The following is a 23,613-nucleotide window of genomic DNA, read 5'->3' as shown; positions in this document are numbered from 1 at the left end:
TGGCACCCAATCACATACTCACTGGCAGGGTCGCACCCTGAGACGGAGGATGTCTGAGAGACCAGCAGGTGCTCCAGTCATGTCAGCGCCAGCTTCCTTCTCTTCAGTCAGGGTGACTGGGGTCCCACACACATGGGTCCCTAGTCATGCACCCCAATGCAGCCATGGTCGGTTCTGGTCTGTTCTGGTCAGATGCATGTGGTTGCATCCCCCAGACAGTCCCTTGCCTTAGATGGCATTTGCCTTAGATGTCAGGATGGCACACCCTCCTCAGGAAGACGAGGTCACACCCCCACACCTGAGCTCCCAAATCAGTGCCCCTGTCATATGTCCTACGTCACATCCCATAGCAATCCAGGGGCACCGGCTTGTCCCAGGCAGGCTCTTACACACTAGCCCTTCTGCTGCCACCACGGCCTCTGCCTGACTCTCCCTTGCTCTGTCCCCACAGCCCTCCAGTGTCCTGCCAACAGTCACTACCAGCTCTGTGGTGACTCCTGCCCTGTGAGCTGCCCAAGCCTCTTGGCCCCAGAGGGCTGTGAAACCGCCTGCCAGGAGGGCTGTGCCTGTGATTCTGGCTTTGTGCTCAGTGGTGACACCTGTGTGCCCGTGGGCCAGTGTGGCTGCCTCTACAATGGACGCTACTACCAGCTGGGTGCCACATTCTACCCAGGCCCTGAGTGCGAGTGGCTCTGTGTGTGTAAGTCAGACGGGCAGGTCATCTGCCAGATAGAGTCCTGTGGTATCCACGAGGAGTGCCGGTTAGTGGATGGCGTCCGTGCCTGCCATCCCAGGAGCTCTAAGCTAATGGTGGTCCTTAATGGCATTCATTATGCCACGCCCGACGGACTGGTGTATGACCTTCATGGCTCCTGCTCCTACATCTTGGCACAAGTCTGCCACCCGAAACCTGGAGATGAGGGGTTCTCCATTGTGCTTGAGAAGAACTTGGCAGGTGAAACCCAGCGAGTGGTGGTTATTGTGGCAGGCCATGTTGTGGTCCTGGCTCAAGGGCCACGGGTGAGTAGACACAAACCTGTTCATGTTCTGATAGAGGGACACAGGCCCATATAGGGTCATCTGGAGTCAGGCCCCTATGTTGGAAGGTCTTAGGGGACACTGACAACTTAAAGAGTCCTGAGAGCAGGCTGGGCAGTGGTGGCGCACACCTTTAATCCCAGCACTCGGAGGCAGAGGCAGGTGGATCTCTGTGAGTTTGAGGCCAGCCTGGTCTATAGGAGCTAGTTCCAGGACGAGCTCCAAAGCTACAGAGAAACCTGGTCTCAAAAAACAAACAAACAAACAAACCCCCCCAAAAAAAGAGTCCTGAGATCACCACAGAACCAGGTGTTTTAGGAATTGAAGGTCCCAACCTGTAACCTACTGGAGACATCCCTACCGTGGGAGCCTGAATTGACTTCACTCCACTCTAAAAAGTCCCTAGCTCTGCCGTGAGGGTCTGAGAGAGATGAAGCTCTATGGCAGAACAATAAGGGCCTCCCTTAAGCGGCATGCTCTGACCTCTAACCTGACTGACCTTTCCACTCAGGTGACTGTGGACGGTGAAGCTGTGAACCTGCCCGTGGTTGTGGGCTCCATGTTTATAACTGTTGAAAGCCGAAACATGTTCTTCCAGACAAAGAGAGGGCTGAAGGTTCTCTTCGATGGTGATAGCCATATCCTTCTGTCCATCCCTAGTCCCTTCCGTGGACGTATCTGTGGCCTCTCTGGGAACTTCAATGGGAACCGGAGTGATGACTTTGCATTGCCCAGTGGAGCCTTAGCCCCCAGTGCTGAGGCCTTTGGAGCTGCCTGGCGAGCTCCAGGCTCCCCCCTGGGCTGTGGTGAGGGCTGTGGGGCCCAAGGCTGTCCTGTGTGCTCAGCCAAGGAGAGAGAAGTGCATGAGAAAAACGAAGCCTGTGGGAAGATGCAGGACCTCCAAGGCCCCTTCGCAGCCTGCCACCAGGTTCTGAGTCCCTTGGAATACTTCCGCCAATGTGTACTTGACCTGTGTGCCCAAAAGGGCAGCAAAACATACCTCTGTCAAAGCCTGGCAGCCTATACCGCAGCCTGTCAGGCAGCTGGTGCAACCGTGCAGCCCTGGAGGACAGAAGACTTCTGCCGTGAGCGTCTGGGGACCCCTCTTGGAACCTTCTGGGCTATGGAGAAATCCCTGCCTGTGACAGGACCTCCTCCAGCCCTGCCCCAGCATCCTCTATGGCTTTCCTCTTTACTTCTGACCCGGGGGTCTCAGACTCTAGTCAAGAGTCCATTTTCCCCAGACCTCACACCCACCTCTTCCCAGGGCCGTTCTCACCTTCCTGCAGTGACCTGGAAGGGAGTTGGATGGATTGAGAGCCTACAAGAGTCCTGAGTTGTGGCTCACTGACCCCCTCCCTCAGACCAAGTAGCCTCTCATGTGTTCAGGGCAAGGCCACAGGCAATGGATCCCCAATCCAAAACAATACACTTCTTTCCAAATTACAAGGTAGGAGCAGGTTCCCTCAGATGCCCCATGCCAAAGCAATGGTCCCCGGTGCTCCAGCGAGGAGCCGTTTCTCCTTCAGTTTCCTAGGCAGGACCTAGTGCCTGGGTGCCATCTAACAGCACCGAATCAGTCGGGCTTTGACTGTGGGCACCATCTCTAGCTAAAATAGGAGGCTAGGGCCGTGCACCCTGTGCTCTGGTCATCTGCTGCGTTTCCAGCTGAAGTCAGACTTCACCCCAAGCCTGATCCTTCTCTCCTGCCCCAGTGGCCGCCTGATGATAGTCACAACAGCCTGCCACAATTACTCGGAGCCTGGTGCCTTATTTTTGATATCTCTGTGTCTTTCTTTTGCCCCATTCTCAAACCCATTCTTGTGCCATCCCGACCCTTTGCTTACACCTTCTATCTCAACTTGATACTCTGCCTGCCCCCCAACACCAACTCCACACTGTCAGAGCCTCCCCATTTTACCCTGACTAGCCCGAGCCTTCCGATGCCATCTAATCAATGCCCTGCCTTCCTCCATACCTTCCCATCCTACCCCAGCCATTTCAGTTTTCCAGGCCTGACTGTCCCAGATTTCTCACCTTCCACAAACCCCCTACCTGATCTCCCACAATGCAGCATGGCAGCTGTTGCTGTCTGCAAACCTGGATGCGAGCTTTGTAAGGCAGCACTGGGGACTGCCTTCAGCGTTCGCATCTTCAGCACCCATCCTGGCCAGGGCTGGGAGGTCAGTAAGTCAAGTTAGTCAGTGTCCTGCAGCAGGTGTGACCCCCCCTTGCCTCCTCTCCCTACAGCTCTCCAGTGTCCGGCCCACAGCCACTACTCTGTCTGCACACGCTCCTGCCAGGTTTCCTGCGCTGCTCTCGCTGGCCTCACCCAATGCACCACTCAGTGCTTCGAAGGATTTGAGTGTGACGATCACTTTCTGCTCTCCCAGGGTGTGTGCGTTCCGGCCCAACACTGCGGCTGCACCTTCAATGGCCACTATATGCCGGTGAGCAGGGACTCCAAGCAGGAGAAGCTGGAGGGACAATCAGAGTTACTGTGCTCTGGGTTTCTGCTCAAGGATGGGGTCACGGGGGAACCACCACCTGTCCCCAGCTGTGTGACAAGTGTCCCCTCCTAGTCAGTACTCCACTGTTTATGTAGCATTGCATGGTTTAAGGTGTATAGTAGGACATGGTATGTTACATGCAAAAACTACACCACCGTATATAATGGATTCAGCATCCTCCATTCCAGTACCTCAGAGGCTCCTGGACCCAGGGGGATGCCTCTGCTGTGATAACTACACTGAGGTTTTTCTTGCCAAATTTTAAACATTTTTTTTGTTTTTTTTTTTTTCTCAATTTTTTGTTCTTTTAATTAATTAAGCTCTAGAAGGAGTGTAAACGTGTGTGGGGGTGCCCTTTCCTGAGGCTCATCCACTGATGCCACGCCTGCTCTGCTGCCTGCTCTTCGGAAGTGTGTGCCTGTTGCTTCCTGCTAACCACTCTCTTGCAAACACAGCGGCTCCTGTACCCCAGGCTCATTAAGCGTGGGTGCTGTGAGAAGGAAATCGACGGATTATGTGACCGATAATAGATCAAATCCGGGAAATTCCTGGTTATTCGATATCATTATCGGTTGACTCCGTCCAGATTTCACCGGTTGCTTCATCCCCACCATCTGTAACCATTACCCCCTCTGACCCAGGGCCCCTGAGGAAGCAGACACCGTTTTCTATCCTTAATATCTGATGAGCTCTCCAGGGAGGGAATGGCAAGACTGAGGCCTGAGGATGGAGCTCAGGGCAAGGGGGTCAAGGGTCTTGGGTCTGGGGGAAAAAAATCAGGATAAGATGATCAGAAAAGAGATCCCAGTTCATAGAGAGGCACTGCCTTGCCGTGGGCTCTGGAGACTCGGAGATGTCCCCAGCACCCACCTTTCTCCCCCAGTTAGTTTTTTTTTTCTATAGTGGTAATATCTTCATGTAATTAGTTGCTATTTCGCTACAAAATGAATAGATTAAAAACAGTGGCCTCTTTTGTGTGTCTAGTTCTGTCACTGCAGTTTGAGGTAGGAGTCCTCCAGTCCTGAGTTATCTGTCAGCTAACAGGACAGAAGAAGATGCTGCTATAGGCCACTGGCCTTTTGTCCCTGTAAACCAATGCTTAGGGAGGACTGCTTCGTGGATAACGGAGGTTTGTGTGACTCGCATCTTTGGAGACTGGAAGACCAAGGTGCATGGCACAGGCTCTGGGGAGGCCCCCCGGCTGCATGTTGTTGTCATGGAAGCAGCTGCATGTCCCCGTCAACATGTAGTCTCTCTCCTTAAAGAGTCATACGACCTCTGTCTTGGATATACCATCCTAGAGACTTTACCAGTGCGGCCAGCTTCCCAAGGCCACATATCCCCTATTTCTGACGTAGAGGCAAGGATTGTAGTGAGATACTCATCACTTCATCCTGGGTACTTTGGCCCTTCCCTTCTCATTCAGCCTCGCCAGGGAGGATGGGTGCTTTCTTTACAAAACTCAGCCATGTACATCGTAGTTATGGCCTTGTCTCACTGGTCTCCGAGCCTGAATCTGCACAGCCAAACTTCTGGCAAACCAGAAACAAAGAAAAAGAACTTTTGTTTTTGAGACATGGTCTGACTACATAGTCTTGACTGTCCTGGAACTCGCTCTGCAGATCAGGCTGGTTTCAAACTCACAGACATCCGCCTGCCTCTGCCCTGAGTGCTGGGATTAAAGGTGTTTTCCATAACGCTCAGCCCTAGTCATTTTCCCCTAAAATAACTACTGTTTATATTCATTTGAAAAGAACATTTCCTGCTAATTGGATAAATCAAACTTACCCAGCCTCCTTGTGGCTGGATCTGCTTGTGACACACTTCACCCCAGCTTCTTTTTCCAGTTGGTTGCGTGCTTCATGAATAGTCATTCTGCCCTATATTCCTTCCAGTTACAATGACATCTGCCATAGGCTAATACTAGTTTTTCAAGAGCATCTAGGATTATTCATGCTTTCCCAACCTACCCAGAATCCTGACTTTTTTTTAATTTTTATGATTTATTTATCTTTATTTTATGTGCATTGGTATGAAGGTGTCATACCCCTTGGAACTGGATTTTCAGACAGTTTTGAGCTGCCATGTGAGTGCTGGGAATTGAACCCAGGTCCTCTGGAAGAGCAGTCAATGCTCTTAACCACTGAGCCATTTCTCCAGCCCCCAGAATCCTGACTTTTAACTCCATAGTTGGATGAAGTCTCCAATCTCTTCACACCATTAATACAAAACTTTGAGGACTGAAGTCCTGCATGGTTCAGGGGAACAAGCCATGTTCAAACCATGGCAAGTGGCCTAGGCGGGAATCATTGTCTGTACCATACAGTGGTTCATCCTCCAATGGACTAGCCCAGGCTTGTTCTCATAGTAACGGCATAATCTGAGACAGGCTAGTGATGGGGTACACTGTCAAGGCTCTTGAGTCAACACATGAGCTTGTCACAGGCTGGCCTCTGCAGTTTTATTGACGAATCACTGAGCCTACCATTGGGGAGAGGACACACACTGTCTCTCACTGGGAGCTTCCACAGGCTCCCTGTGTGAATGCACACCACCCACCCCTTCCTGTGCACAGATGAACTCTTCACTGATGACCTCAGACTGCAGCGAACGCTGCTTCTGCTCCCCAAGCACCGGCCTGACATGCTATCCAACTGGCTGCTCACCTGGCCAAGTCTGTGAGATACGCGCGGGAGTCCGGAACTGCTGGCCAGCCAAAGGTCTTTGCTCCCTCTCTGTGAAAGGCAACCTTATCACCTTCGATGGGGTTCACAATGCCATCAGCTCCCCTGGTGTCTATGAGCTTTCTTCTCGCTGCCCCGGACTCGAGAAGACTGTGCCCTGGTACCGTGTGGTTGCTGATGTCCATGGCAATGACAAGATCGTGGACAAAGTCCACATCTTCTTCCAGGATGGACTTGTGACTGTGACCCGAAGCAACGGCGTGTGGGTAAGCCTGGGCACAGAGGGCACAGACGTCTTCCCTGGGCTTTCCTTCTTCCTATCATGGTATCCTTCATTCTGGCTATCCAGTGGTTTTGTGGTGTTTCCCTCATCTAGGTCTCTGCACTTTTTTCTGGATTTTTACCTGTCTCCAGAGGTTAGCCTGGCCCCCTCTCCTTGGCCTGAGTTCTTACACTAAGTAACTGCATAGCTTTGTTGTTGGTTTTAATCAAGCCTCCGCTGGTTACCAGTGGCAGGGAACAAATACAAACTGCCCTGGGGGAAATGAATGGACTGGGTCCATATCTGGGAAACCCCAGCTACCCTGTCAGTTCACACCTCTAGGTTTCAGACTTGTCCCTGAAGCCAATGTCTATTTTTTTAATTTCTTTTTTTTAAATATTTATTTATTTAGTATACAATATATGCCTTCGGGCCAGAAGAGAGCACCCGGCCTCATTACAGATGGTTATGAGACACCATATGGTTGCTGGGACTTGAACTCAGGACCTTTGGAATAGCAGGCAATGCTCTTAACCGCTGAGCCATCTCTCCAGCCCTATTTTTTTAATTTCTTTAGACCAGATGTATGTATCTGTGTAGTCTTGGCTGTCCTGGAACTCACTCTGTAGATCAGATTGGCCTTGAACTCACAGAGATCCACCCAGGTCTACCTCCTTAGTGCTGGGATTAAAGAAGAGTGTCCCTACACCTGTCTTACAACTTCATTCCTAGATAGTTTTGGTTTCATGAAGGACGTGCCACCTGCCTCACCAAAACTGAGCAGAAACTGATCCTGCACAAGCCCAGGACTGCATCTCACTGAACTAGCCTGGACTGCCTGCCCACTTCTCGTATTGGGGGTGGAATGTTATGATTTGCCAAGCTGGCATCACAGGAAGTATTGGGATCCCCAAGTCAATTTCTAGGTTCTGCCATCCCCTCTAGGAACCCAGTATATGGTTGTACCGAGATCCCCTCTCAGAGCTCAGCACATGGTTGTACCGATAGCCAAGATCCCTCTAGGAGCTCAGCACATGGTTGTACTGATAGCCGAGATCTCCTCTAGGAACTCAGCACATGATTGTGCCGATAGCCAAGAATGGTTACAATGAGAGGACATGAGGAAACGGTGCATGGGGAAGAGGCGTCAACCAGGACATGCTGAATCATTATTTCATTCTAAAAACTAGAACTTGCAGAGACCCCAGGTTTGCTCAATTGCTTACTTATCTGTCTGATCCAAGGAGCTCTTCCCCAGCTTCGGAATCTGGGGAGGATCCATTGATCCAGTCTTCTGTCCACTGGCAAATATTAACCCAGAGATTCTGAAAGCATTAGTAAGTCACATTGCAGTGGGGTTAAGCTTGCACAGTGAGCTTGTGTGGACACAGCTCCAGCTGTCTTCCCACCTGTCCATCCCTCATGTACGGCTCCTCTCCAGGCCCCATCCTTTCCCGCACCTGCCTGTCCCTTTGCTTGAATCATTACTGTGATGAGGACGCCAGCGTGGTGGTCCCTCAGCTCTTCTGTCACTCAGGTCTCACTTCTCCATCTCCCCTCCCCCCCACCAGGTGAACGGTCTCCGAGTGGATCTCCCAGCTAGCGTGTTAACATCTGTGTCTGTGAGGAGGCTCCCTGATGGCTCCATGCTTGTCCGCCAGAAGGCAGGGGTCCAGGTCTGGCTTGGAACAGATGGGCATCTGGATGTGATGGTCGGTGATGACCATGCGGCCTTGCTGTGTGGGGCCTGTGGAAACTTCGATGGGTATCAGAATAATGATGTGCGTAAATCTCAGGGGAAGACACCGATGGAGAAGTGGAGAGCACAGGACTTCTCCTCATGGTGAGGATGGAGAATGGAAGGGGACCGGGGGAGGAGGCAGTGTGGGTGGGTGGGTACTTAGTCTGCAGCATGAAGTGCCAAGTGTCTGTCTCTTGCAGTTCCAGCTAATCAGCCAGCACCGGCAATGGACACTTCAAGAGCTGCATCTTCCAGAAGCTACAGTGATTGAAGGGTGCCCTGTGTGCCCCTTCCCTGTCCCTCCCCCTTGCTGAGCCACTGAGGCCACATCTGAAAGCATTGAGTAAATGTCTTGACCCAAGCTGTGTGCCAGTGTGTCTGCCTCCTGCTGTCTCCCCAGCTTCCTCCCCACAGTGGAGACATGGATGATGTTGGCGTCTATGGCTGGCGTCTACTAGGAGAGGATGGGGGCTCATATGTGGGGCGCGGCAGGTGAAGGAGCAGATGGCCAGAGTGGGGAAGCACTGGGGAAATCTGGAGTCATAGAGACAGGGGACTAGAGGAGTGGATGGTGAAATGATGGAGGACAGGATGGGGGAAGAGGTGGAGGGTGGGTGGAGGGAGGGAGGGAGAGAGAGAGAGATTCTGGCTTTACCATTGACAAGCCTGGTGAGTCGCCTGCTTCCTCCCTGACTTGGTCCCATCACCTGTAAATAGAAATAGAACGAAGGCTCGGATTTTCTCAGAGTTGGAGTGAGGATTTAGTTCCTGAGTTCAGTCAACAAGGCAAATGAACAGAGATGATGCTAGGGAAATGAATCAGTTACTCCACAGTTGCTGTGGGTCGTCGTTAGGGGTCCTGCTGCCATGAAGAGATACCAGGACTTTGGCAACTCTTATAAAGGATAACATCTCTTTGTGGTGGCTCGCTTACAGTTCAGGGGTTCAGTCCATCATGGCGAGGAGCATGGCAGCATGCAGGCAGACATGATGCTGGAGAAATAGCTGAGTGTCCTACATCTTGCAGGCATGAGGGGTATCCTGAGGACAGGAAGCCTCAAAGCCCACAGTGACACACTTCCTCCAACAAGACCACAATTCTTCCAACAAGGCCACACCTCCTAATAGTGCCACTCCCTTTGGGGGCCATTTTCTTTCAAAATATCACACTATGATAAAACACCATGACCAAAGGCGACTTATAGGAAAACGATTATGTTTTGGCTCATGGCTCTGAAGGGGAGAAGCACAGCAACAGAAGGCCCGAGCAGGAAACTGAGAGATCACATCTCAACTGCAAACTCACGCAGAGAAAAAACAGGAAGCTGGGCAAAGCCCTTACTTTTCAAAAACCTCGTGAGGGACTTCTACCACCAAGTCTCTCCCATCCAAACCTCTTCAACTAATGTCTCCTGCTGGGAACCAAGTGTTCAAAGACCCGAGTTTCTGGGGACCGCTCCCACTCAAACCAGCCCAGAGAACCGAGGAGGGTGCTGAGTGCCAGGCTGAAAGAGCATATTAAGCTCCCGTTCTATTGCATTACATGGCAGAACAAGATGACACAGCCAATTCGAGTCCTTACTGAGTTTCTGGTGGCATGATGGAGGGGCAAATCTGTCTGGAATGGGTCCAAGAAAAATGGAGCCAAGAATATAATAAGTATAAATATTTCTTTCAAGAGTTTTATTATGAACCAGGCAGCGTCTTCTACATCCAGCCGCTAGGATGCCGTGGCGGAGCAGCTGGAGCGTTGTAGGTCTTGTAGTTGGCGTTTTTTGGTTGGAGGCTGTGAATGAAGAAGGTGTGTGACTGAGAGTGATGGGGGCTGAGGGCAGTGTGGTGACAAGTGGGGAGGGCCTGATGAAGACCTAAACCGTCTACTGACTCAATGGGACATGGCCATTAGGGAGTCAAGCAGAGAGACGGCGTGATGGGTGGGACATGGGTACACACGACTGAGATTCTGACTGGCTGCAGCGTGGGGACAAGCCAAAGTCCCAAAGAAGGATCACGAGAATGGAAGCAGAGCCTGGTAGCTTTCAATAGCATCGGCTTAGCCAGGAGGCAGAGAGAAAGGTTTAGCCACGGCACCGAGGAGAACGAGGATCTAACCCTAGATTCCAGTTTCACTCTGCCACTGTGTCAGACACCACAGCCAAAAGCAACCAAGGATGGCGGAGGACTGACTTCATTTCACAGGTCACCACCAATCACTGAGGGGAGCCGGGAACTCAAGGAAGAACCTGAAGTAGAAATATCAGAGGGACACTGCCTGCTGGCTCCTTTTCAGGCCGGTGCTTAGCTAGCTTTCTTCTACAGTGCAGGATGGCTAGCCTAGGAATTGTACCACCCACAGTGGGCTCTTCCCTCATCAACCTGCTACACAAACAGAGCACTTTAGCTTAACTGTTCAATTCTTGTCCCCCAGATTCTTGGATTAATATCAGGATTCAATCGTCAAACACTTGTCTTTATAAATTTTAGCATTCTAAAAGTCCAAGGTCTCTTTAAGACTTCAAAGTTCTAATGCAGTGCTCAGACCTATAGCCACACCCCACCACCAAGGCTCAGGATGTAATCGAAAGAGGAGGCAAAAAGAACAAAAGAGCAGGGGAGGGGGAAGAGGAGCTGTGGAATACAGTGAGTTCCAGAGCATTGAGGGCTACAGTGATGCCCTGTCAAAAACAAAAACAAAAAAAAAATTAATTCAATACAAAGATATACCAACTTGATATTTTTGATATTTACATGCTGAGGAATTATAGGAGGAAAACATTAAAAGTATTCAATTTCCATAGTTACATTTCTGTAAGAACATGAAAGCTCCCTGTATTCTGTCTTAGGGTTTTTATGGCAGGAATGAAACCCCATGACCAAAAGCAAGTTGGAGAGGAAAGAGTTTATTTCACTAGCCCTTCCATATAACAGTTCATCATCCGGGAAGTTGGGACAGGAACTTAAGCAGCTCAGGAACCTGGAGGCAGCAGCTGATGCAGAGGCCATGGAGCCGTGCTACTTACTGGCTTGCTCGTCATTGGCTTGCTCAGACTGCTTTCTTACCGCACCCAGGACCACTAGTGGAGAGGTGGTACCACCCACAATGGGCTGCCCCCCCCCCCAGCACTAATGAAGAAAATGCCCTGCAGACTTGCCTTATGGAAGCAATGTCTCCATTGAAGTTCCCTCCTCTCAGATAACTATAGCTTGTGTCAGGTTATATAAAACTACCCAGCACAGATACTAAAATTACTGTACTTCAGAACCCACAAATTGATAGGACTGGAAAATATCCTACAGGGTGAGGCAACCTGGACACAGAAAGTCAGATGCCTCATGCTCTCTCTCATTTGTGGACCTTAGATCTGAATTTTTTCAGGATTCTGTGTTCAAACTGGAGTGAGAAAAAACAGAGGTCAGAAAGCAAGAAAAGAACCATGGCGAGGGAGAGACCCTAAAGGGAAGTAGGAACGCACAGGTGAGGTTAAAGAGGAGAGGGATATGAGGTGTGGGAAGTGTTAAGATGGGGGTGGAGCGGGGGATGGGGAAAAGATGGGGTATCAGGGATGATTAACCAAAAGCATGAACACCAACTGAAAACATTATTTATAAAAAATTAAAAACTAAAAACATGACTTGACGTGTCTGCATACTCCTAGAAGCCAAAGTCACTAAATGAAAATCTCAGTGCCATACATAAAATGCCAATGAGTCTTTCATCAGGGAGGCCCTCCAAACAATACAGCCTATGGCCGTTTCTCATGGTTGTCCACCAAAACTAGACGGTAGACTCATATCGCCGAAGGCACCACATACTTTGGTTGCAGAATACAAATAGATCAAGCTGGAACTGAACCGGAAGCTTCCTCCCTGATGGCTAGTTAGTTTAATGGTACCAGAATGTGCTTTGTAGCCTGCTGGGGCAGAAAAATCATCAACTATTTTACCCAACTGTGGGTCCTGCCTGCTACCAGACCAACTGACAAGGCAAGCTGTGCCTGTTGGCGCAACAGTAGCATGACTGTTTTGGGGGCAGCTAACCACTGATTGGCTCTACAGCAAGGAATTCGTGCCTAGCACTGTGAGCCTTATTAAAAGTCCAAGGCTGAGGAGATGGCAGACTCTGAAAGAGGCAGGGTGGGGTGGGGTCTACTACTGGTTGGGCTAAGTGGACATCTAAAACTGCCTTCTGAGTATTTGTGCTGCACTCAGCCTTGGACAAAGATTCGGCCGTCTGCAGCGCTGACAGTATTGCCGTGACTCATGAGTGGACTCAGAAGTCACTCATACGTGCTGAGAGTGAGTGACCGAGGAGTGGTCAATCCTAACCAAGGCCCAGGCAATGCTGAGGAAGAGGGCTGGAAAGATCCTAAGAGCTGGATGACGGTGAAGAACACTGTGAAATGCTGTCTCCTGGACATGCTGTGACCATGGCACTCGACAACACACAGAAGCTGTGGCTACCTGCACACGAGTCACACCAAAAAGGAGACGGAAGCAGGAAGAGCATCAGGAACGCAACGGAGAAGAGGCTAATCGGCTGAATATGAGCACAACACGTTTTAGGCATGTTGGAATTGCCAAGTGTTTTGAAATTCCTATGAATACGCCACACGAAGAGTCATTGAATTGTATAAATGGGAAAATTATACTTATGTGACCTGTTTATCAATAACGATTTTAAATTAAATAATTAGAAACACTAGGAGATTGGGCAAGTAAGAGATCTTGTTGAGAAAGGATGAGGACTTGGGTTCAAATTCCAGCACCCATGTAAAAAAAAAAATAAAACAAAAAACAAAACCAAAACTGAGTGGTCATCTGTATGCCTGGAAGCCCAAGGCTGGGGAGGCAGTGGTGAAACAAGAGGCTTTCTGGTCCTCAGAGCCAATGAAGACAATAAGGCAGAGAGAGCAAGACATCAGCTGGCCTCTGCATGAGCCCATGCAGTGTGTGTGTGTGTGTGTGTGTGTGTGTTTAAGCATTGTCAGTGTCTATGATAGGATTTCATGTTAAGAATCCACTTTAATTTGTCTTTAAAAAGAAAAAAACACAAAAGGGTGTTGGAGGCTAGGTGATTTGTCACCATGACAATCAGCCTTTCCCTGGTACTTGGCAGCTTTGAATGAATGACAACCATCCAAGTCAGACTGCTACAACCACTTATTTCTGAAAGACAGTTCCTGCTCGGGGGCACTCTTCCAGCCCTGACTATTGCTTATTTACATGGGCTTTTTACCATCAGAAGCCCCTGTAAACCTTAGCAGCCACTTCACCTAGGCCAGAGGGTAAACTCTTTCCCCGATAACCCAACAAAAAAGTCTGTGATGTGTGCAAATGGTCTTTTCGGTTCCCTGGAAGACTGCTGTGTGACATAGCTGTTGGGACGCTTTTCCTGCAGAGCAGGTCGTTCCTGTGCTGCCCCCTGGTGGAGCAATATTAACCTTGGACTTTCTGCAACTCTGTCTTTGGTTTTGATCGTTATCCGTGGGGTGGAAAGAATCCAGGACTTGAAGAGGAGGGACAGGCCGCAGAGCCAACTGCAAACCAGAAGTAGTAAGGGCACTGACAGCGGGACAGTGGCCTCAGAGGCAGCTGTGGCAACATTAGGGTGACTGAAGATTCCCTGAAACTGGCCAGCAGTAGGGAACAGAAGCAATGAAGTGCCTGTTCTTGGGGCAAGTGAATGAAGGAGGGCTTTTAGAGTACAAAGAGACAGGAAAAGCGAGGTACAACCTGGAGACAGTAGAGATCCCCAGTTCCGGGCCAGCCTGGGCCACATTGCAAAACCCCGTCTCAAAATACAAACATCAACAACAGAAAAACAAGAAACACAGGCTGTGCTGGAGATAGCTCAGCTGTGAAGAGTACATATTGCTCTTGCAGAAGATGTAGGTTCGGGTCCCACACCCACCTGGCAGCCCACAACTGCCTGTAACTCCAGTTCCAGAGGATCCGACGCCCTCTTCTGACCTCTGCGGGCACTGCATGAGCGTGGTGCACAGACATACTTGCGGGCAAAACACTTCTAAGGATAAAAAAATCTTCGAAAAAATTAAAAAGCACAGTTTGAGTACAACGTTTTATTCTTGGAATGCTAGTGAGGGGGAAAGCCGCAGCGGATTTGCGATTGAATTTAGCGCTCTGGGAAAGAGACAGAAGCAAGGCAACAAGGCAGAGCCCACAGTCTCCATAATTCCCGCCCAAGACGTTCACTTCCGGGGGAGGGCGCGTATAAGGGGCGGGGCTACGTCCTTCCGTCACGCGTCCTATGTCGTCGCTCGCATGCGCTCCTTTCCACGTGCGAAAGCCTGAGACTCGTGGAGTGAGGGACGCCGCTGATTGCCGGAGCCGCGCGACCAGAACGCAGTGATGAAGCCAGGTAGAGACCGCAGCACGGGCAGGAGCGGCGGGCGGGCACCGCGGCTGCTCGGGACCCGGGGAATGTGGCCGGTGGCTCGGCTCCCAGAGACAGGCCTACAGGCTCGCGGCTCCCGGCCGCCCGGCCGCCCAGCGCGGCCCTCCTGACCCCAGCCCAGAGCTGGGTCTCGGGTCGCTCTCTGCGCGTGGCTTCCGGGGATCTGGCTTGGGTCGCAAATGGAACGGCTCCGGGCCCGAGGCCAGGGGCCCTTCTCCCCACTTCAAGCCTTCCCTGTCACCCACTGTCACCTGCCGTCACCGCTACCTTGATCCCCAGCCCAGCTTCCCCGGGAGGGCGGGGGGGGGGGATGAGGACCTCCGGGTCGGTGAGGTGGGGGTCTCGGTCGCCGCGCTTCCGGGAGGGGCGGGGTCCTAGACGTGCTGGAGTCGACGTTCTGGGGACTTGAGTGTACCTGCTCTGTGGTGAGAGAAACGTTACAAGCCCGGCCTTAGCGGAGTGGGTTGGTTTTGGTTTAACTTTTGAGACAGCGTCTCACCATGTGCCTCTGGCTGGCCTAGAACTCTCTGTAGACCAGGTTGGCTCGACCTCAGAGCTCCACCACCTCTGCATCCCAGTGCTGGGATTAAAGGCGTGTGCCACCTAGCCCGACAAAAATGTATTCATTTATTTCCCGCCTTTTTCTGATGAATCCACTACGTGGTGGATGATGATGAAGGTCTGATTTTTCTTTCTTGGATTCTTACCGGATAAGGGACTTTTTGGGGTTACTCTGGGCTATAGCAATGCTCCTCAATCCCGGTACTCGGGAAGCTGAGGCTTGACACCAGTCTGTGCTACAGTAATGATAACGTGAGCTTCTCACCGTTGCCCAAGGATCAGTTTTCACTACTGCAGGCTTTTGTCTGATGTGTGCACACATGTTCCTGTGGACAGATGAGAGTCGCTGCAGGGGATAATCACCCATGCTCCCGGTCCCAGACCTGTGGAATATCTGGGAGTCTGGTGAAGTAGGGTGGAGGGCTTGCTAGTCTGTGTGTTCTACTGCCGTTCTGTGGTCTGTGCTTTTCCCTCCAGCCTTGCTCTGGCAAATGATAGAATGAAAAGTTGTAGAAATTTCTAGCCGTGGACTCTGCGTTGACAGTTTGAGCCTTGAGTGGCGGAAGCAGCTTTGGGGGAGTTGTTTGGTTGGTTTTTGGTTCTTTGAGACAGGGTTTCTCTGTGTAACAGCCCTGTGTAGCTGTCCTGGAACTCGCTTTGTAGACCAGGCCTCGAACTCTCAGCTGCCTGTCTCCTGTCACCACGCCCAGCCGGGGGAGATTTTTAATCAGAGGTATGCTGTAGGCTCCAGTGGACCTTCCAACAAGGTCCTTTGTTGTTTTGAAATGGGATCTTGTGAAGCCCCGGCTCTCCTCACACTTGGCCTTCTGCTTCACTCTCCCCAGCAGTGGGGTTGCAGGCCTGGGATCCCTCACCCGGCTGGAGTTCTGAGGTGGGAGGGCTACTGGGGGGGAAGCAGATTCTAAAACAGTGGACTATATGTGGGCATGGAGTCTTTCTGAGTAATGAATGAGTCCTTTTTGTTCCTTTCCTTAAAAACTCCAGGACCTGAAATAGACCAAGATACACGTTGAGTATCTGGAACTGAGAGTTGACCCTGGCCTACTGCTCCCCATGAAGATTCCCACAACTTACCAGGCCTCTGTTCTGTCAGGCCCTGGCGGGTGACTTCTCTTCTAAGTACTTTTGTGGGTACAAAGTCACCTGATTTTACAACAGACTCCCATGCACCTTGCCTCCATTAGGGTCCTGAACGACAATGGCATGTCGGTCCTCCTGGATGGGCCGGGAGAGGAGGAACCAGGACTCCCCCTTCACCATCCACTCTTGAATGAACAGGGTGGTTTTCCAGCGGTTTCTCTGTGAAGAGGGACCTAGAGACTTGCGTCAGCAGAGCTGGGGATATACCAGAGCCTTGCTGGTGTTTATTGAGCTTCATGTTGTGCAGGGTGCTGGGATGTTGTGGTAACCAGAATAATTGCGAATCGTGCATTTGGAATTTGTAACGGCCAGTGAGAGTGCCAGACAGTATCCAATGCAATATGACGAGAAAACAAGGTAGCATCGCTGGAAAGTGGGAACAGCTCAAGTGAGAGATTTCAAAGCTGGCTGTTGAGTAGGGCCCAGCAGAGAGCCTGAAGTCGGGGTAGGGGGCGTGTCTTCAGCATGATGGTTTGGGTCTATACATTATGGTCTTGTGGGAAACTTCCTTAAAAAAATGCCCTTCTCAGATTTTATTTATTTTTGTTTTTTTCAAGACAGGGTTTCGCTGTGTGTCACCCTGGCTATCCAGGAACTCACTCTATAGATGAGGCTCGCCTCGAACTCACAGAGATCTGCCTGCCTCTGCCTCCAGAGTGCTGGTATTAAAGGTTTGCACCACCACCTGGCTCAGAGATTCTTTGTAAAGAGAAGAATTCTGAGTTTATTGTGGATTGTGAAGTGGGAGGTTGGAAGCAGCAGGATGGGATCTCATTTAAGGCTTGGGATTGTTTGAGAGTTTTGAAGAGGAAACTTAACAACTTGAAAAATTAAATTAGGGCCTAGTGGTAGTGGTGCACAGCTTTAATCCCAGCACTCAGAGGCAGGTGGATCTTTGTAAGTTTGAGGCCAGCATGTTCTACAAAGGGAATTCCAGGACAGCCAGCTGTTACCCAGAGGAAACCCCCCTCCCCTTAAAAAAAGTAACTTAGGAATAGATACCAAGTTTCAAGGTATTTTATTGCTGTGAATTCTGGGGAGTTGAACCCTGGCCTGACACATTAGAGCTACAGTATCTAGCCCCTTAAGTGTCATAGAAAGAGAGCAAAAAGTAAGAAGAGAATCAGCAAAGGTTTGTTTTGTTTGTTTGTTTGTTTGTTTTTAATACCATTAAAAATGCTGTCAGGGTGGTACACTCCTTTAATCCCAGCACTTAGGAAGCAGAGACAGGTGGATCTCTTGAGTTTGAAGCCAGCCTGGTGTACATCACTGCAGGTTAGTCAGGGATACGTAGTGAGACTTTGTCTCAAAAAACAACAAAAAAATTGTTTGAAGCTGGTAATAGGTGTAGTCTCAAGGCACAGTGACAAAACTTAAGCAGATTTATATCTGACATCTTAGATCAAGTGAGATAGTTTTAAGCCAACACTAATCTCAAACTATGTTTTCAGATCAACTCTTGTGCCCCTGCCCATAGTACTCAAAAGTTTCCATCATAGAAAAGCGAAATAGCAAAAACAGCATCAGACACCTGTTAGTCCCACCCACTGTTCGCTGCTGAGTGGACAGTGCTGCTTCACCCTGGAGCTGGTTTGTTCTTTTCGGGTGTGTGTGTGTCTGTGTGGGTCAGGGAGAAGGGAGGAGGCTAGAGTCTTCTGTCTCTGCCTCCTGGGGTACGGGAATCACAGATCTATGCTCCCGTGCCTGATTTCTGATGAGCTCTAATCTGCCCATCTAGGCCATTGCCCATCCTTAAATTTGGGTTTTTTGTTTTGTTTTGTTTTTTGTTTTTCGAGACAGGGTTTCTCTGTGGTTTTGGAGCCTGTCCTGGAACTAGTTCTTGTAGACCAGGGTGGTCTCAAACTCACAGAGATCCGAGTGCTGGGATTAAAGGTGTGCACCGCCACCACCCGGCAATCTGGGAATTTTTTTTAACACCCCCCCTCCCCAGGAATGTTACAATCTTGAAAGAAGGGAGAAACGGAGCATCAGATTAGGAGCTGGAGCTCCCATGCACGCAGACTCATGGGAAGATGCTGGGAGGGCATAGGAGGTCCCATTGCACTCAGCACATGTACAGGGCTCACCGATACTAAGGCTGTCTCACCAAAAAGCCCAGAATGTCTGCATTCTTTCTCAACCCTATCCCGTTAGGTCGTCTGTGGCGTGTTTTGCTTTTAGTGGTCCCTTGCTGGTGTGCTTCATAAGGATAGATAAGGTGCCCGGTCCAGGGGTGCACACCTGTAAACCCAGCACTTGGGAGGTGGCAGCAGGAGGATCAGCAGCTACATGGTGACTTCAAGGCCAGCCTGGGGTTTGATACCCTATTTCAGAAGAGTGGTGTGTGTCGTTGGGTGTAGTTGTATAGGAATTTGTTTCTCTGCTTTTGGGAGGGTCTGGTTTGTTCATCTGTGCTGCACAACTGAAGATCATTTCCATTGTCAATTACTGTTACTTGGTTTATGTGTCCATTCTGCTGGTAGGACATTGGGTGGCATTGTTGGCTGCAGTGGACATTTCCTCCGGGAGCTTACAGGCATGTGCTTTGCTGATGTCTCACTTCTGTAGAACTGCCGGGTAAGTTAGATTAAACGTCTTAACCTTCATTTCCCTGTTTTTGTTTCTACTACAGGTTTCAGCCCCCGTGGGGGTGGCTTTGGTGGCAGAGGAGGCTTTGGTGGTGACAGAGGTGGTAGAGGAGGACGAGGCGGACGAGGAGGCTTTGGCGCAGGTCGAGGAGGCTTTGGTGGAGGCCGAGGTCGAGGTGGAGGTGGAGGTGGAGGCGGAGGCGGAGGCTTCAGGGGACGAGGAGGTGGAGGAGGAGGTGGTGGACGAGGTGAGTGAGGTTGACATGGGGAGGTGGAGCAGGCTCCTGAAGGGTGCAGGGAGGGGAGAGAAGGTACCTCCCTCTCCACCTGCAGCTTTCTCTTGCAGGTGGAGGCTTCCAGTCTGGGGGCGGCCGGGGTCGAGGTGGTGGCCGGGGAGGCAAGAGAGGAAACCAGTCAGGGAAGAATGTGATGGTGGAACCACATCGGCATGAAGGTGAGTGTGGTGGTCAGGGCGGCAGCTGCAGCCAGAAGTGGACCGTGGCCGCATTCTGAGTCCTCAGCCCCATTCTTCTCTGCTACCTTCACCAGGCGTCTTTATCTGTCGTGGAAAGGAGGATGCCCTTGTCACAAAGAATCTGGTCCCTGGAGAGTCTGTGTATGGGGAGAAGAGAGTCTCTATTTCAGTGAGTTCTAAACCCTTGTTTTAAGTACCAGCCCTAGCTGATGGTGCCACCTGCATTCAGTCTTGCTGTTGTGTCCTACTTGTGACAGTGGGGAGCTGGGGTGTTAGTGCATAAGTTAGGCCATGCACACTGTTCCATGCACCTTGAGATTCCCCGCCCGTCATAGCCTCCAGTTCTTCAGTTCCCAGCTCCCCTCCCAATTCCCTGACCTTGCCCTATTGTTCCCCAGCTCCATACTGTACCAGCTCCCGATCTTCTGTCTCTAGTCAGGACCTCCTGGTCCTGACAGGACTCTCGTATCCTCACAACCCCAGCCGTAGTTCTCCTACGTCCTCTTCTCTATGGCTGGCCAGAGGCCTACCTGCTCACTTCTAGGTCTAGTTCAAACGTCCCCAGCCCTTCCTGGTCCATTCTAGTTTGCCTTCCTCTCTCCTGGCTTGGTCTCTCTAGCCCGTCACCGTCTCCTGAGGCAGTTTGTGTTGGTTCAGTGGGCACTTACTGCTCGGGGCAGGATCCATGTCCTAGTCAAGGTTGTCTCCAACACCTGAAACAGCTAGAGCAGGAAGTAATGCCTAGTGCCCGGGTCTTTCTGTCACCTCCGTGTTTACTGTTTGTTTTCTGTTCTTGTCCCTATTGTATATCTGCTTTTGGTTTTTATACAGTGATTGGGCTGCAACATTTCTTTTGAGGCCCTAGGGTTATGGGATGGTATCCTGCACAGGAACCCAGCACTGACTTTTGTTCCCATCTCTCCTGGGTCAGGAGGGAGATGACAAAATTGAATACCGAGCCTGGAACCCCTTCCGTTCCAAGCTGGCAGCAGCAATCCTGGGCGGTGTAGACCAGATCCACATCAAGCCAGGGGCCAAGGTGCTCTACCTTGGGGCAGCTTCAGGCACCACCGTCTCTCATGTCTCTGACATCGTTGGCCCGGTGAGTGGATGGGTGGTAGAGATGGAGGGAGCCGAGCCTGGCTGTTTACCTGCACTGTTAAAATGACCCAGAGCTGGGAACATAGATACCAAACTATTTTGGTTGCCCTCTTGAAAAGCTGATGTCCCAGGGCTGGAAGGGTAGCTTAGTGACTAAAGTGCTTATCACACTCGCATGAGGACTTGATTTTGATCCTCGGAATTCATGTGAAAGTGTGGTGGTGTGTGTACCCCTGTAACAGCACTAGGGGCAACAGCAGCCGTGGAGCTTGCTGGTCATCGGCTGCCATCTATGGATAAGTTCTACACCAGTGAGAGACCTTGTCTCAGAAATAGGATGGGAGGAGTTCCTGGAGAATAACACCTACATTGTTCTCTGGCTTCTACATACATAGACACAAAATACTCATGGCCCCCAAACCTAGTTTGTTCTCTCCCCAACCCCCCATATTGGGGTTGACCCCAGGGCCTCTTGGATACTAGGCAGATACACCTACATCCGCAGCCCTTGGTTTCTACTGATGGGCATGTGTTTTCTGTGGTGATGGCAATGCAGAGAGCACCTGCCTCTTGGATGTCCCACTTCAAAGCCTCTTGCTGTTGGCTCAATTACAGACTCTTTAATTTGGTGGGGGAAAGCACACACTGTTGTAGTCGCCTAAGTAAGCTACATAGTCAGACCTTGTCTAAATACAAACCGCAACAAAACTCAGACTTCTATTGGTATTTAATAGTGTGTGGCTTCAGTGAGACACTTAGCTCTCTGACCCAGAGGTGAGCACTATGGAGAATAAGGTTGTTTGGAAAATTGTATGCTTGCTGTGAGTGCTGGCCCATTGCAAATGCCCTTGGCTCTGTCCTCTGCCCTAGACTTTAGCCTGTGTTGGGAGCCTGGGCTCTTGGGCCAGATAAATTAGGGTCTTGTAGCTTTATTGGTTGTGGATAACCATGGCAGGAGACTCATCTCCAAGGCCCATTTACTCATCTGGACCACGGGCTTAGTGACGAGGGTCTGAGGGCCTGCTACAAGTGGCGCATGAGCCCGTAATGGAGAACAAGTGTGTGCTCATTGCTGTTGGTTTATTTTAGGATGGTCTGGTCTATGCAGTTGAGTTCTCCCACCGTTCTGGCCGGGACCTCATCAACTTGGCCAAGAAGAGGACCAACATTATTCCTGTGATTGAAGATGCCCGACACCCACACAAATACCGCATGCTTATTGGTGAGGGGCCTGGGGGCGGCCCAGGGAAGGTAGGATAAGCCACTGCATATTTCCCGGAAGAGGCCAGTGGAGTCTAAATTCAGATGGAGTTAGAGTGAGGAGCTGCAGGTGGAGATTGTGCTGGTCATCTCTGATCTCCCTCCCTGAGTCCCATGCACTTCTGCTCCCCTCCGACCCTTGATGCCTTTTTACACTGCCCTGTCTCCTGCTTTTCTTTATATTATCTGATGACATTCCAGCCCTGAGCACGGCAAGTATGACCCAATGGCTCTTTTTTTTTTTTTTAAACCCTCAGAGGTCTAGTATAAAAATGGAAAGCCTCATGAATTCCCCCAGAGGTACTCGATACTTAACCATTTGCTTTTCTAAATCCTTAAAGATGTTTTCATTCTATCACTTTGTTTATGTGTTCATGTTTAAATCATACTGCCTAAAAACATTGCCTTTTCATTGCACTTTTTTGTTTTGGTTTGATTTGGTTTGGGGGGGAGTGGTTTTTCCCCCCTCCTTTTTTTCTTTGCATTTTCTCGGTTCACTCGGCCCCTTCTCTGGTCCTTCCCTCATTTGACAGCCCTGGCCACGTCTTGCCTTTAACTGCTCACCTTTACTTGTCTTTTTGATGACATGTCTGTCTCCCCCCAGACCCGGGAGCATCTCGAGGGCAGGGTCTGACTCGTCTCTGTGTCCCCCACGCCCAGCCCAGGGCTGGCCACAGAGTAGGTGGCAACCATGCTTTACAAGAGGAGTGGATGAGTGATGTGTCTGGGTTCTGGCCCCACCTTTGGGGTGCTTTGGAGGGAGGGTGTGTGGTGGGGAGTGAGACTGGAGGCAGGAGACTCCCAGGAACCTGGTGGTGATGGAGCACAGGCCCCATATTGGGAGGCTCTGGGTAGCTCTCTGGTGGCTTCTATTTGGTAACTGCTGTCCCTTGTTCCTTAGCCATGGTGGATGTGATCTTTGCCGATGTGGCACAGCCAGACCAAACCCGGATTGTGGCCCTGAATGCTCACACCTTCCTGAGGAATGGAGGACACTTTGTGATTTCCATTAAGGTATGAGGCTTGGAATGTAAGTTGATCTCTGTGTCTGAGCGAGCTACTTAGCCTACGAGACTGTTTCTTCGTTTATTGATCAACCCTCTTTAAGGTTTGAAGTAGATTGATATATGTGAAGTGCTTAGAACAGATTTCTGATACAGAGAAAATAAGTACAAAGTGCATTTTTAGAAACATTTATTTCTTCACCTTGTTCAAAATTAGCCTCTTGCGGCATTTGTTCTACTGTTACCAGGACATGAAAGAAAATTCCGGAGTTAAAACACTGCTTTAGATAAGTGGGACATCCTGTTTCCAGTCCAAGCCAAATTAAAATTTCTGTAATGGAGTTTTATAATTGCCCAGCCCTGGGTCTCCAAATCTCTAACCTCGTCCTTTGTCCTCTTTCTGTAGGCGAACTGCATTGACTCCACAGCCTCGGCAGAAGCTGTGTTTGCATCTGAAGTGAAGAAGATGCAACAGGAGAATATGAAGCCCCAGGAGCAGCTGACACTTGAGCCCTACGAACGGGACCACGCTGTGGTTGTAGGTGTGTACAGGTAAGTACCGAACTAGACTTCTCCCTTGCAGCCTGAGCTCCCTGGGCTTTGGGAGCCGAAAATGTTGACAGCTGGACCCCCTCTGATTTCCTCACAGGCCACCTCCCAAGGTGAAGAACTGAAACTCGGAGCTGTCTGGATTCGAAGAAATGTGTGTTGCTACTGTTGCACGTGTATTTTTTTTTTTCTATTAAAAGACTCATCTGTCTCCCCTGTCTGGTACTGTTTGCTCAGTGGCCAAAAGACGCATGCGCCCTTGAC

General features: G+C 50.5%; 2 protein-coding genes across 2 annotated transcripts in view; both read left to right on the top strand.

Moving 5' to 3' along the window:
• Nucleotides 1-8,567, top strand: part of LOC126492559 (IgGFc-binding protein-like) — a 29,445-nt gene extending 20,878 nt beyond the window's left edge. Inside the window, 6 exon segments of the mRNA XM_050129054.1 lie at nucleotides 452-1,020; nucleotides 1,550-2,123; nucleotides 3,289-3,488; nucleotides 6,124-6,498; nucleotides 8,066-8,337; nucleotides 8,436-8,567. Of these exon segments, the coding sequence (XP_049985011.1) occupies nucleotides 452-1,020; nucleotides 1,550-2,123; nucleotides 3,289-3,488; nucleotides 6,124-6,498; nucleotides 8,066-8,337; nucleotides 8,436-8,445 (2,000 nt within the window). The 3' untranslated portion in view covers nucleotides 8,446-8,567.
• A 5,922-nt stretch (nucleotides 8,568-14,489) lies between these two features.
• Nucleotides 14,490-23,560, top strand: Fbl (fibrillarin). The gene is made up of 9 exons (XM_050129015.1): nucleotides 14,490-14,614; nucleotides 19,005-19,208; nucleotides 19,307-19,414; nucleotides 19,510-19,604; nucleotides 20,367-20,537; nucleotides 21,626-21,758; nucleotides 22,698-22,810; nucleotides 23,207-23,352; nucleotides 23,450-23,560. Exons 1-9 carry the CDS (start codon nucleotides 14,605-14,607, stop codon nucleotides 23,472-23,474), a joined length of 1,005 nt encoding a protein of 334 aa, XP_049984972.1. The 5' UTR covers nucleotides 14,490-14,604; the 3' UTR covers nucleotides 23,475-23,560.
• The last annotated feature ends 53 nt before the right edge of the window (nucleotides 23,561-23,613 follow it).

The sequence above is a fragment of the Alexandromys fortis genome, unplaced genomic scaffold, assembly GCF_014885135.2.
Source record: "Alexandromys fortis isolate MF-2015 unplaced genomic scaffold, M_Fortis_MF-2015_v1.1 scaffold_293, whole genome shotgun sequence".
NCBI classification, from domain to species: Eukaryota; Metazoa; Chordata; class Mammalia; order Rodentia; family Cricetidae; genus Alexandromys; species Alexandromys fortis.
This window is presented reverse-complemented; position numbering and strand designations above follow the sequence as displayed.